This window comes from Esox lucius, chromosome 24 (genome assembly GCF_011004845.1).
Source record: "Esox lucius isolate fEsoLuc1 chromosome 24, fEsoLuc1.pri, whole genome shotgun sequence".
NCBI lineage: Eukaryota > Metazoa > Chordata > Actinopteri > Esociformes > Esocidae > Esox > Esox lucius.
The window spans coordinates 7,771,939-7,783,995 of NC_047592.1; the positions used below are offsets into that span (position 1 = coordinate 7,771,939).

General features: G+C 46.6%; 2 protein-coding genes across 2 annotated transcripts; one reads left to right on the forward strand and one right to left on the reverse strand.

The window, feature by feature from the left end:
• The first annotated feature begins 313 nt into the window (after window positions 1-313).
• On the forward strand, window positions 314-9,885 carry zcchc4 (zinc finger, CCHC domain containing 4). The gene is made up of 12 exons (XM_013140446.4): window positions 314-518; window positions 705-823; window positions 1,091-1,173; window positions 1,419-1,697; window positions 1,998-2,078; window positions 5,906-5,978; window positions 6,110-6,361; window positions 6,797-6,918; window positions 7,313-7,388; window positions 7,498-7,549; window positions 7,643-7,793; window positions 9,596-9,885. Exons 1-12 carry the CDS (start codon window positions 425-427, stop codon window positions 9,711-9,713), a joined length of 1,500 nt encoding a protein of 499 aa, XP_012995900.2. The 5' UTR covers window positions 314-424; the 3' UTR covers window positions 9,714-9,885.
• si:dkey-219e21.4 (E3 ubiquitin-protein ligase TRIM62) lies at window positions 2,091-5,850 on the reverse strand. Its single transcript, XM_020043506.3, has 7 exons — window positions 5,536-5,850; window positions 4,616-4,839; window positions 4,231-4,326; window positions 3,673-3,909; window positions 3,558-3,577; window positions 3,321-3,451; window positions 2,091-3,012 (listed from the first exon to the last, which is right to left on the reverse strand). Exons 2-7 carry the CDS (start codon window positions 4,835-4,837, stop codon window positions 2,414-2,416), a joined length of 1,305 nt encoding a protein of 434 aa, XP_019899065.2. The 5' UTR covers window positions 4,838-4,839; window positions 5,536-5,850; the 3' UTR covers window positions 2,091-2,413.
• Window positions 9,886-12,057: the final 2,172 nt, after the last annotated feature.

The window sequence follows — 12,057 nt, forward strand, 5'->3', positions numbered from 1 at the left end:
TAGGCTACGGTAGCCAACGGTCTTGAAGTAACGTTATTTTTAAGGCCTCATTATATTTCTTTCCTTTGCTTTTTGCGTCTCCTGATGGTCAAATTACAGCATTGCCTGTTCGTAATTACTGAAATGCAACTGGCTAGCAACCTATCCGTTTCGTCTGAGTGAAAACAAACACGCAGTAGATGTATATGTTGCATATATGTTAACAAGTGATTTAAACGTTAGTCATAAACATCTTTTGAGTTTGGGTGGCAAACTGGTTTCTACATTTATGGTGACAACAATGTTAAAAACATATGGAAGGGCGTTACCTTGAGTGACGTTCAATATACGCGACTTCACGCTGAACAGCATGGTTGTTAGCGGAGACATGCTTGTAGTGTTTTGATCAAGCAAGTAGCTACATTTGATTACGGTACTAACAAATATGGATGTGCAATTAAAAGGATCAGATGAAGACGAGTTTGGAATAGAGTGTGTTGTTCAAAAGGGAGAACAAAAAGCACCGTCTTGTGTTCACGGTAAGTAAGCTACGCAGATGTCCGAATACGACTACTTGCTTCAACAGGTTTTGAGGAAAGGGCAATAAAGATGATATGAACACTAACCACCGTCGAAAGCGATCTACATTACAACCAGTTGTCTTATTACTGACTTCTGGATGAGAGTTATTCTGGAAAGTATTATAATCCTTTTGCCCCATGCAGGTCCCACCTTATTATTTGAGAAGGTCTGCGTAGGAGAGAAGAAAGGTCGGAGGTTTTATGCATGCTCTGCTTGCAGAGACAGGAAGGAATGTGCGTTCTTTCAGTGGGAGAATGAAAAGGTAACCACGTTCGTTTTTTCAGCCGCGGACAACATGGTTGTCCAAATATACTGTACATGTGTTGATAGCCAGCCACTCCAGCACACTCTACCATGCGTCAACACTGAAATATCAAAACGTTGGTTTGGGAGTAGAAGACTGTATTGAGATATGTTTAATCACCGACAAAATCAGCAGTGTCACCGTTTTGTTACATTTGTCTTTTTTACTTAAATGTAGGAATGAATACACAAAAGTGTGTGATGTGAGAGTTTGTGTTTGTTTTAGGTGTCTGAGGCCAGGCTTATGGCCAGAGAGGAGGAGAACAGGTCAAAGATGCCACCTTTTACACATCAGGAGTACTGCAGCAGGTAAATAAACCAGCACTCCCCTTTAAGGAACTCTACCTATGGAATGATTCCATTCCAGGTTAACAATAATACAGAAGAGATTTGTGGGTAGTGGAGTCTCTCTTAATAAGTTCCTTATTTAGATGCTATACAGGCCATATTATAAGTGTTTACAATTTACCTTCATAGTTTTTCTCACTCCCTATTATATACATGATGTTTCTCCAATTAAAACCACAGTGGTTTCATCCTTCCTTCCAATCCAGATTCAGAAGATTCCTAGCCCTCCCTCTAGGGAGGAGGTTTTGTCAGGACTGCCAGCTGCTTCTCCTGCCAGGGGAATGGGAAACCCACGCAACTCATAAGATGTCACAAGCTGATGACCTCACGGAGGCCCGGCTGAGCCGGCCCAGTCTGCTGCTGAAACCTCTGGAGAACAAGAAGAGCAACGCTCAGTATTTGTTTGCTGACCGCAGCTGTCACTTCCTGTTGGACACCATTGCCCAGCAGGGCTACAGGAAGGTGCTCTGTGTTGGGACTCCCAGGTGAGGAGGTTGATTTGGTTTGGACTTCGTGTCCACCACGCTAAAGGGGTCTTGCTCATTAGGGATACATGTTCTGCAAGTTGTGGTCACACTTCCTCCCCTCCATTTCAGTGTTTTCTCTAGTTTCTGCTTTTAGACTTGACACAAGTGCGACCCACGCTCTTGTAGTTATTGTGACTTGTGTTTTGTTTTAATCTTATCCAATAATTCAAAATACAGCCAGTCTAAATGTCTGTTCTATGTGTCTGGGTTTGTGTTTGATGATTAGTTATGTTATGTTATATTTAATGTTTTATTTAGACTCCATGAGTTGATCAAGCTCAGAAACCAGGAGGGTAAAGGTGAACCCATGAAGACCTTGCTGCTGGACATTGATTTCAGGTCAGTCTTATATCCAAGGAAAACACAATGCAGTTTATTAGTGCTGAGATGAAAACATTTGCAATGAATGGAGAAAAAAAGTCAGGCATCTACAAAGAATCAAGACCAGAGCTTATGTTTCCTACAAAACAGTTCACCAATAGGGTCACGTAAGCTATATGGGAACTAACAAAGAAATCTGACAATCAAAATGAAAACAGTAGGGGAGGAAATATGGCTTCTGGGAGAGAGTTGAGCAAGCTCTTTGTACATGTGAATTAGCTTATTGAACAATGCACTTGTCTGGGCTGCTTGACGCGTGTCTGGGCTGCTTGACGCGTGTCTGGGCTGGGCTTTTATGGGAGTGTGTTGACGTCCCGTATCGCCATATGGCCGGGCCACAGGTGTCCTGCTGCAGGCCTGAGGAACCGGAATGCAGGGTATAGTGGTTCTGTGAATTGATGGTGGGCTCTGTCAAAGACAGACGTCAGGGCTGCGGAGAACTCCTGTAGGACGTTCATCGTTTGGGCGTCATAGAACGCCAGCTTTCCCTTCTCGTAGTTCACCCAAACGCCCACCCGGTCCGGCACCCCTGGCCCGGCGTGGCATGCGACGTTCCTGTCGTTGTGCCAGGCCAGCAGACACCCGTCCCTGAGCTCCACGCACCACGAGTTCCTGTTCCGTCCCAGCTTGGCGCCCTTGTTCCGCCCCTTCCTTTCCAGGCAGCCGTAGGCCACGCCCACAGCCCAGGCGGAGCACCAGCGGACGTCTGCCTCCCAGTAGCATCGGCCCGTCGTCACGGCGGCGGAGCCCAGGGCACAGCAGACCTTGTCGAACTGGAGGGGGTGCTCTGGCGCGGAATGGGCGGAGCCTGAAAAGCACATGCCCTGCCCCTCTCCCGTCACTGTGATATGTCTATGGCAGGTCTGTCTGTCAATCATCACGTGGGAGGAGTCTGCAGACAGATACAAAGCGGGAACACTTTTTGTGTCTGCATTTAAACCCCCCCCCCCCCCCAAACAATCCCAACCAGCTCCATAGTGATCTTAGTACTATTCAGGTATTAGTGTATTTCTGATAGTAGCATTCATGGATTGATGAAGTAGTAGACCTGTTGGGTCAGTTTTGTGGATCCAGATTAAGCCTAGTCCTGGACATAAAACAATCAAGCTCAATAAAAATCTCCACTGAGGTTTATTAAAAAAGAAAATCTCCAGGACTAGGCTCAATCTGTGTCTGTGAAAGTGTCCCTGTGCGTGTTACCTAGTAGTAGATTCTTTCTCTGGAGCTGGGCCTTCAGGTCCTTGAAGATGGTGTTTAGGTTTTTCAGAAGCTTCTCAAACCTGTCTTCATTCAAACGGATCTCTGCTTCTGAAGCCTCCGTCTTCTTGTGACTACAGGGAGACAGACCGATGCACGTGGGCTCAGACCAAATGCCAGAGTTCCTAGTCATTTTATCAAATCAGTTCATCTCATGCAAGATATTAGGAGGCATGTTACCTGAGATTGTCAAAATCAGTCTGTAAAAAAAAAGGAGTGTATAAAAATGGTTAAAATCCCACAACACTGAAACACTGGTTATCCTCCTCGTGGTTTAACGAAATGTTGATCTGACCTGTGCATTGCCTTGTGTCTCTCCGCTGTGCCCCATGGATTTCTGGGTAGTGGCGATGCTTTTCTGGACCTGAGACAGATGCTGGTCCCAGTCCTTCAGGACTTTGTCTAGTCTGGTACTGGTCTCTCTACAATCCAGCTCGAGAGCATCCAACACTTCCTGCTCGTCTTTCTGCAGGACAGCCCTCAGAGCCCCAAACCTCTCCCGCACCTCCTGCTTCATCACCTCCGTACTCCTCTTTATCATGAAGAGGGGGAAGGAAATTGATGGGTTAAGGGGAGCCCACAGCTTACAAACGCATTTCTGAGCAACCTCCGGCATTTTTCTGCATGACGTGAAGTTCGGCATGAAGTTAGCTGAACCGATAAAGACGGGGAACCAGCACTAGTGCCTCTCAGAGGAAAATACCTCTGTGTCTTCCCCATTCTAGTCGATTATTTAAGTAAGTCTACATTCCCAAAAACACCTAGGAAACACTAAGAGCATTCAGCAGTGTCCTCAGTAATCAGGATGCCTGCTGATCCACTTATGACCACAGGGAAGCAGTGTTGCACTCACAGACAGGTTTGCCCTTCTTTTCTTCAGAGACTGAATGTGGGCCTCGGTTATGTTTCTCTCCGTCTCCAGTTCCGCCAGCCGTCTGAGGAGTTGTTCCTACAGGGCAGACAGAGTCAGAGACCTGGTGAAACTCGGTCGATGGTTTCTTGGTTACTGCGAATGACGATTGACTCTGAATGGATTCACTGCTAATGATGATCGAGTCTCAGATTGATTGCAACTTGTGTTTAACGGGAACCAATCTGTACATTGACCATTGGGGTTGTACCAAGCAGAAAAAATAAACATCGACATCATCAGGAACTCTGTCATCATTGACTCTGCGGAAAGTACTATTGAAAGTTAGCCACCCTTGTCCACCCCCACTACACAACGACCACATTACCTCAGAGACTTTCCTCAATTCCGCTATCTTGCGGAGCAGCTTTGGGGAGCGAGGGAACGGCTGAACGACACCCTCGATGCTGGGCTGACAGTGAAAGGGGACCAGCGTGCCCTCCTGTAGTAATGCGTAGTATCCTCCAGGGGGAGCAGCGGCACCGCTCTGGGCTACCGGGTCCGATTCGGGGGGCGCTTCCGCTCTCTGGCCGCACACCACTTGATCCATTGCTACATGAGGACGAAGCCATGTGTCAGTAGTAGTCACGTATGTGGACGCGCACTCGGATCTATTGGCTTTCGCTGCCCGTCCAGCGTGCCCCGGCACCGCCCTAGGGGACCTTCCGAGTCCGGGTCTCTCTGGTTTTACCGGAGCCTGGTACGCTGCATTCCCCGGGCTCCTGTTGTAACATGCCTGCTCTGTGCCACATGTTGCACATTCAGAACGTGCATCCAGGTGCTCAGATTTGCGGGTCCTGCTACAACTTGGTACCGTCCAAAATCAGCCGGACATTATAGATTAATTACCTAGCTGATCGGAACCTCGAAAATAATTACTGGGAGCGCGTTTGCCAATGCTGTTCACATTTCTAAATGGTCTCACCGCAGCGTCAGGGACATAAGCCGTCGGTTCCGTGCACAACAGTCCCAAACGAATCAGTGTTGTATCCCAGGGGGTAGGCAGAGCTGCGGGAATAAGAGTCAACCCACTTGGGAGACCAGGTGTTTTTGAATTTCTGTCCATGGCTGAACCAACCCGCGTGAGCTAAGCGATCAGTTCAGAGGTGGACTACGTTCAACACACCTGGTCACCCAGAACAGCCTGCAGCTCGCCCAAGAACCAGGATGTCTGCGTCTGGTGGAATAGATGTCTGCGTCTGGTGGAATAGCCAAACGGTCGGTTTAATTAGAAAATAGTCTACTTACTCTGTTCCCGCAGCTGATCCCTTCTCTGTGTTTGTGAGGAATGTGTCTGCCAGAACAGCAACCAGGGTGTGGTGTCTTGTGGCAAGCTGAAGCCTGCGTCAGTCTACAGTAGGGGGGTGTGTGTGTGTGGGGTGCACTTGCGCCATGATCTTGCCCGAGATAGGAACTGTATAGTCAATACCCTTGCAAACAGCCCTGTTTACTGTCTTAGGTGATGCACAAGTGGTTCAGACCCACCCTAAAAACCCCATATCCCATAATCCGTCTGGGGGGGCCTAGAGTCACTTTGTTAATGTGCATGTCATAGGTATGTAAGGGCCAGTCGATGTAACATTGGCGTTTTGTGGTTTTGTTTTTCCACATGTTCCAGGTACGCCCAGTTCAACGGCACTGAGGAGTTCTGCCACTACAACATGTTCAACCATCACTTCTTTGGCGGAGAGGTAACTGTCCGATCTCGGAAAATTAATTCATACGAACGGCTTCGGCTCAGGATTGATATCGGTTCCGTGCCCCCCCCCCCCACCCCCCCCCCCACCCCCCCCCCCCCCCCCCCCCCCCCCCCCCCCCACAGGCAGCGACAAAAGTCCTCCTATCGTTTCTCATTGAGAAGGACGGGGAGAAGGTGATTATGGTGACTGACCCTCCATTCGGAGGTCTGACGAAACCCCTGGCCTGGAGTTTCTCCCAGATCTCAGAGACTTGGAGCAAACTGCAGACGTTGGAGGCCAGCGATGCAGAGGTGCCCATGGTGTGGATCTTCCCGTACTTCTTTGAGCCGCGCATCCTGGAATGTTTTCCCTCTTTCACCATGCTGGACTACCAGGTAACACTCCTCTATGAGCAACTAGTATACATGTTAACACTGTATCCCACATTGATGCACAGAGGTTTTCCTCGGATCCTGAGATTTACCCCTGTTCAAAATGTCATAACGTGTAACAGGATGTGATTTCTGGGGTGTTCATTATCCAGAGGTATTTGGACAGTGACACAGGTTTTTCTTATTTTGTATGTTGGATTTGAAACGAAACCATGACTAAGTGGTCATGGTCAGACTGTTGGCTATATTTTAGGGTGTTTACATCCAAAAATGCTGGGTTTCCTCTCTGGGAATGTATCAGATCCTGCAGGATTACGGATCCGATTTGGGTTCATCCCTAAAACGTTCAGCCGTTTGTATGGTCGCTTGCGGTCTGGCGGGGATTTGATTTGGAGTGGAGAGGCCAGACGGATAATGACCGTTTGTTCTCTATCCTAGTTGGACTATGACAACCACCCACTGTACAAACACGGAAAGACGGGTAGGAAACAATCCCCTGTACGTCTTTTCACGAACCTCAACCCCCAAGACGTTGTCCTACCGAAGGAGGAGGGCTACAGGTACGCACACACACACACACACACACACACACACACCCCCCAGGATATGCATTCCCATCTTGAACCAAAGTATCTAAATGACACATGAAACAAGTGACAGTTACAGATATGAAGTCACTGTCACTAGAAATGTTAGAGACACTTTTCTGGAGACATTTAGAAAAGCTGTCAAGTTGTTGGTTTTTTCTTAGCAGGCTCAGGGATTTGAACTGGTCCAACGTCCTAACTACTTCTCCCTGCTGCCTCCCTATTAAGTTGTCACCCTGGATGGAATCTGAAAAATACTGTTAATCAAATCGAGTTGGTCGGATTCGGTGGGAAAGCATGAGAATAAATCTTAAGGGGCCCCGTCTCATACTGAGCCATCTGTCTTTTCCTCTGGCTCCTCTTCCAGGTTCTGCAAAGTGTGCGCGCGGTACGTGTGGTCCGAGAACAGGCACTGCAGCAAATGCAACGTGTGTCCTTCGAAGGTACAACCTCCCCGGCGCAGAACCAGAGATGTGCCTTACGGTGCGACATGATTGGCCACCCTGAGTTACAGTGCCGATGTTTAACGCCGCGTCTCCTTTTCTCCGTCAGGACGGTCGCCAGTGGAAGCACTGCTCCGAGTGTCAGAAGTGCGTGAAGCCATGTGAGTATCTGCCGGACTGACGATCCGGATCAAAACCCCGTTGTCCCTGGTTCCGATTGGCTGTATGACCGGTGCCCCCCCCCCCCCCCACAGCCTGGCGCCACTGCCAATCCTGTGGCCGCTGCGCCCTCCCGGGACATCCCTGTGGGAACAGCCCGGGCCTTGAAGGCTGTTTCATCTGCGGCAGCCTGAAGCACAAACGCAGGAACTGCCGCAACAAAGAGAAGCGGAGAAGCTGTAACTAGTGAGTATATTCATATATCCACGCACAGTGTTGGGGCCAACGCGCTACGAAGTGAAGCGTTACAGTAGTCCGACTGCTTTTTAATGGTGAGGAGTAACATAGCGTGTTCGTGTTTTTAGTTGAAGTAATCCCTTACTAGTAAATGTTTCTAATAAATAACACGTCACTCAAATTGCCTCAGTGCAACCAACATAGCTTTATGTAGCGTTTCTTTTCTAAAGTAGCAAGTGGCAGCAAGTGATACAAAGATGGCAGCAGCAGCTCTGAACAGAAGTTCATGATACACCAAGCAAAGCCACTTGCGCTGCTCCCATTAATTTCTAATCGATATGTAGCGTTGACAAATGATTTCCGTAGCGGGAGGGTGAGCAAACGGGATTCAGGCTTGGGAAGCAGTTTACTACTTTGACTGTCATTATTACACTCACACATATTACCAGTCACAGAGGTTTGTATTACCAGTCACAGAGGTTTGTATTACCAGTCACAGAGGTTTGTATTACCAGTCACAGAGGTTTGTATTACCAGTCACAGAGGTTTGTATTACCAGTCACAGAGGTTTGTATTACCAGTCACAGAGGTTTGTATTACCAGTCACAGAGGTTTGTATTACCAGTCACAGAGGTTTGTATTACCAGTCACAGAGGTTTGTATTACCAGTCACAGAGGTTTGTATTACCAGTCACAGAGGTATGTTTTGCTGGAATCTCTTGCCTGTTGGACAACCCAAGTTGTTAGCAAATGAACATCTATATACATGAATACAGACGTGATTATTCTGTATAATTTCAAAACAGATTTTGTAGTTATTCACCTCTGAATAAAGTAATGAAACATTATTGGATTATGCACATTATTGCAAAGAGATTTCAAATTGCAATGGGCCTAACTTTTTCTCTTTTGAGAAGGTATGTTTATCACTGTACAAGGACACAGATGTTTTTTTTTTGTTCTTCATTGTTTACTTCAATTGATCTATCTAATTTTGAAATCTGTACATACAGGCTGTTAAATAAGCCTGGCCTAAAATCTGTACATACAGGCTGTTAAATAAGCCTGGCCTAAAATCTGTACATACAGGCTGTTAAATAAGCCTGGCCCGAAAATAAGGAAATATACAAATAATGTATTGATTTAAAATGTTCTTTATTTATATTGTTTCCCATCATGGTTTATGATTACTTGAGGTAATAGGATTGGTCACTTTTATAATAATTAATGATTGATAATGTTTTATCCTGGTGACTGACCCTGACTGTAATACCTGACTGTAATTATTCAACGTCCCATTAAATGTCTGCCTTCTGGGCATAAGTGACCAACACACGAGTATAGAATCAAAGGACTTAAAGTAACTACTCAACGCCTTACATTTTACAGCAAGTTACTCTGTAACGTAACTAGTTATTTTAAAAGTAACGTTCCCCAACACATTCCACACACTCGTACACACACCCGCGCACACATATACATACAGACACACATACACACAGACACACTTATACAGACAAACACACACACATTCATACAAACAGACAGACACATACTCACAGACCGACACACATAGACAACACTCACACAGTCAGACTCATACAGACTCTTATACAAACACGCATACACGCACAGAGACAGACACACATACACACACACACACACACACACACACAAACAGACTCTTATACAAACACGCATACACGCACAGAGACAGACACACAGAGACAGACAAGTTTTTTTCCTAACACATTGAATTACGCTCTCCACCTGACGCTCTGTCTGAACTTGCTCCCCCCCCCCCTTCCCAGCCGTCCCAGCCGACCTGAGGCCAAGGAGGGCAGGACCCAGCCCAAACAAGCCAAGAAGCCCAAGAGGAAATCTGGAGCCCAGCGCCGAGCCAACAAGCTGAGGAAGGCTGCAGAATAGGTCTGGACCAGCAGGGCGCGGCCCGGGAGACGCTCTTGTCCACAGCGGTTGAATGTTGCCGGGCCAGGCCGTGGGCCAACGCTCGGGTTGGTGTTCTGTACTGTCGATAGTGACCTCGTTTAAAACCGCGTGACCGAGGCCTTTTGCTTAATAAAAGTGAAATATGACTGGCTGTTTCGTGGAATTATTGTTTGCCTGGGTTCGTTTTTACATCACTGGCGGCGTTAGTAGAAACATGTCGGTACAAATAAGAGAGAAATATGCGACTGAAGGTGGATCCGTGCTTGTTTACCTGGCTCCATAACCGCTTGGTGTGACCCTCGGGGAGTTCAGTGCCGTTCCGTCTCTGTTGTGCACGGGACTAAAACCTGGGTCAGGTCACGTGCACAACCGAACGGGTGAAAGGCATTCCAGGTTTTTTCTGTTGCTGTGCTCGAGCCCGGGGGGTGTTATAAATGCCGTGTTCTCCTTCCCTGCAGGCTGATGATATGGATGTTAGGGGAAAGAAGGATTCCTTTATGCATTCCGTCTGGATTTGAACTAATACGTTTTATATTGAGGATATAACTCATGTCCTTCCAAGAAAAAGGGCAGTGGACAAAACAATGGAGCATGATAACTCTGAGCCATCTGGAGTGGATTAGTGATGTCAGCACATTGAGCTTGTCTATGGTTACTGAATCTGAATATGAAATAATAAAGGGACGTACATTTTTTTTATCTTGGAACGAGACGTTACTGGGGGAAATTCAATTCCCGTCCAGTTGGTGAGCAGATGTGGGAAATGTGCCCTTCCAGGCAACTGATTTGCGCGCACAGTCAAATGATTCGCAGCGAAGCACAAACGCTGTTATTTTGTTTGAGTTGGTTCTATTAGCCTTTGTCGGGGCATAAGTCAACTGATTTGTCCCTGTGCCTTTCACGCACACCGTTCCCTGTAAATGTTTTATTTTCTTCCACTTGACCTCATCCGAATGAGTTGTTGTCATTAGTAGGAAATCCTTTAGATACAGTATCTGGCTGTCCTGTGGCCCTCCAGAGCTCAGTGCTGAGTCACACACTGATGTTTTGCAATGAGTTAGCGGACCGGACAGAACCGGACCTCTAACAGACTCTGACAGGACAAACAGCCTCAAAAGTATTCACTGTTCTTGGACTTATTGACATTTTGCGCTACAACATGAAATCAAAGTGGCTTCATTTTAGAAGTTTTTAACTGTTGATCAACAGAGTCCATAATGTCAAAGGGAAAAAAATGTATCTACATTTTAACACAAATACAAAAAAAGCAAATGATTGATTGTGTAAGTGTTCAGCCCTTTTGTCAGTAATTGGGGGAGAAACCTTTGGCAGCAATTACAACCATGAGTGTCTGGATGAATCCCTTGCAGTGTTGCACATCTGGGCAAAGCAATCTTTTCCCATTCCATTCAGCAAAGTTGTTTAAGCTGTCAAGTTAGATGGGCGCCTTTTGGGGAACAGCAGTTTTTGAGGGCGGCCTGTTGTAGACAGATTCACAGTTACGCCATATTATTTCCATTTCATAATAATGAACTTTACTGCTTTGAAAATAAGTCTTCTTGCATCCTACCCCTGTGCTTTTGAAGAACCCTATTCCGGATTTGTCTGAATGTTCTTTGGGAATCATGGGAAACATTGGTTGGACCTCGGGTGGACTCCATTCAGGTTATCACATGCCATTGGTTGCCCACAGGTGGACTGCATTCAGGTTATCACATGCCATTGGTTGCCCACAGGTGGACTGCATTCAGGTTATCACATGCCATTGGTTGCCCACAGGTGGACTGCATTCAGGTTATCACATGCCATTGGTTGCCCACAGGTGGACTGCATTCAGGTTATCACATGCCATTGGTTGCTCCACAGTTTATACCGGTGTCGTAGTAGCGAAGGGGGTATTTATGCCGTCAGTATTCTCTGTGTAATATTTGTAATTAATTGAGAATAATTTTCAGATTTTATTTGTATTTTGACATTATGGACTTTTCTTTTGTAACTATCAGTGGCAAAAACCCTTGATTAGAACCTTTTTGATTTGAATTCTTGAGCGCTACTTTACAACAGGGACTGTGGGAAGTGTTCCTTGAATGGGGACTGAGGGGTTATAATACCAGCCACTGGATCACTTATGGACAGACCCATCCATTTAGGGACAATATGGTAAAAAGACAGATATTCATAGTGAGCCATAACACACACAGAGAGAGAAGTGAATGACCGCAAACGCAGACACAGCGCAACGCAATTACTCACGGCGGTAAAGAGGTCTGAATCAGGACAATATTGCTTTGTTGAGCAGAGAAAATATCCATTCTCAGATGTC

Coding starts and splice junctions, on each gene's coding strand:
- zcchc4 (XM_013140446.4), top strand. CDS start 425: ATGGATGTGCAATTAAAAGGATCAGATGAAGACGAGTTTGGAATAGAG. Junction 2,079..5,905: donor CTGCTGGACATTGATTTCAG/GTCAGTCTTATA, acceptor CACATGTTCCAG/GTACGCCCAGTTCAACGGCA. Junction 6,919..7,312: donor CCGAAGGAGGAGGGCTACAG/GTACGCACACAC, acceptor CTCCTCTTCCAG/GTTCTGCAAAGTGTGCGCGC.
- si:dkey-219e21.4 (XM_020043506.3), bottom strand. CDS start 4,837: ATGGATCAAGTGGTGTGCGGCCAGAGAGCGGAAGCGCCCCCCGAATCG. Junction 3,910..4,230: donor AAAGAAGGGCAAACCTGTCT/GTGAGTGCAACA, acceptor TTCATGATAAAG/AGGAGTACGGAGGTGATGAA. Junction 3,578..3,672: donor AGACACAAGGCAATGCACAG/GTCAGATCAACA, acceptor TTTTTTTTACAG/ACTGATTTTGACAATCTCAG.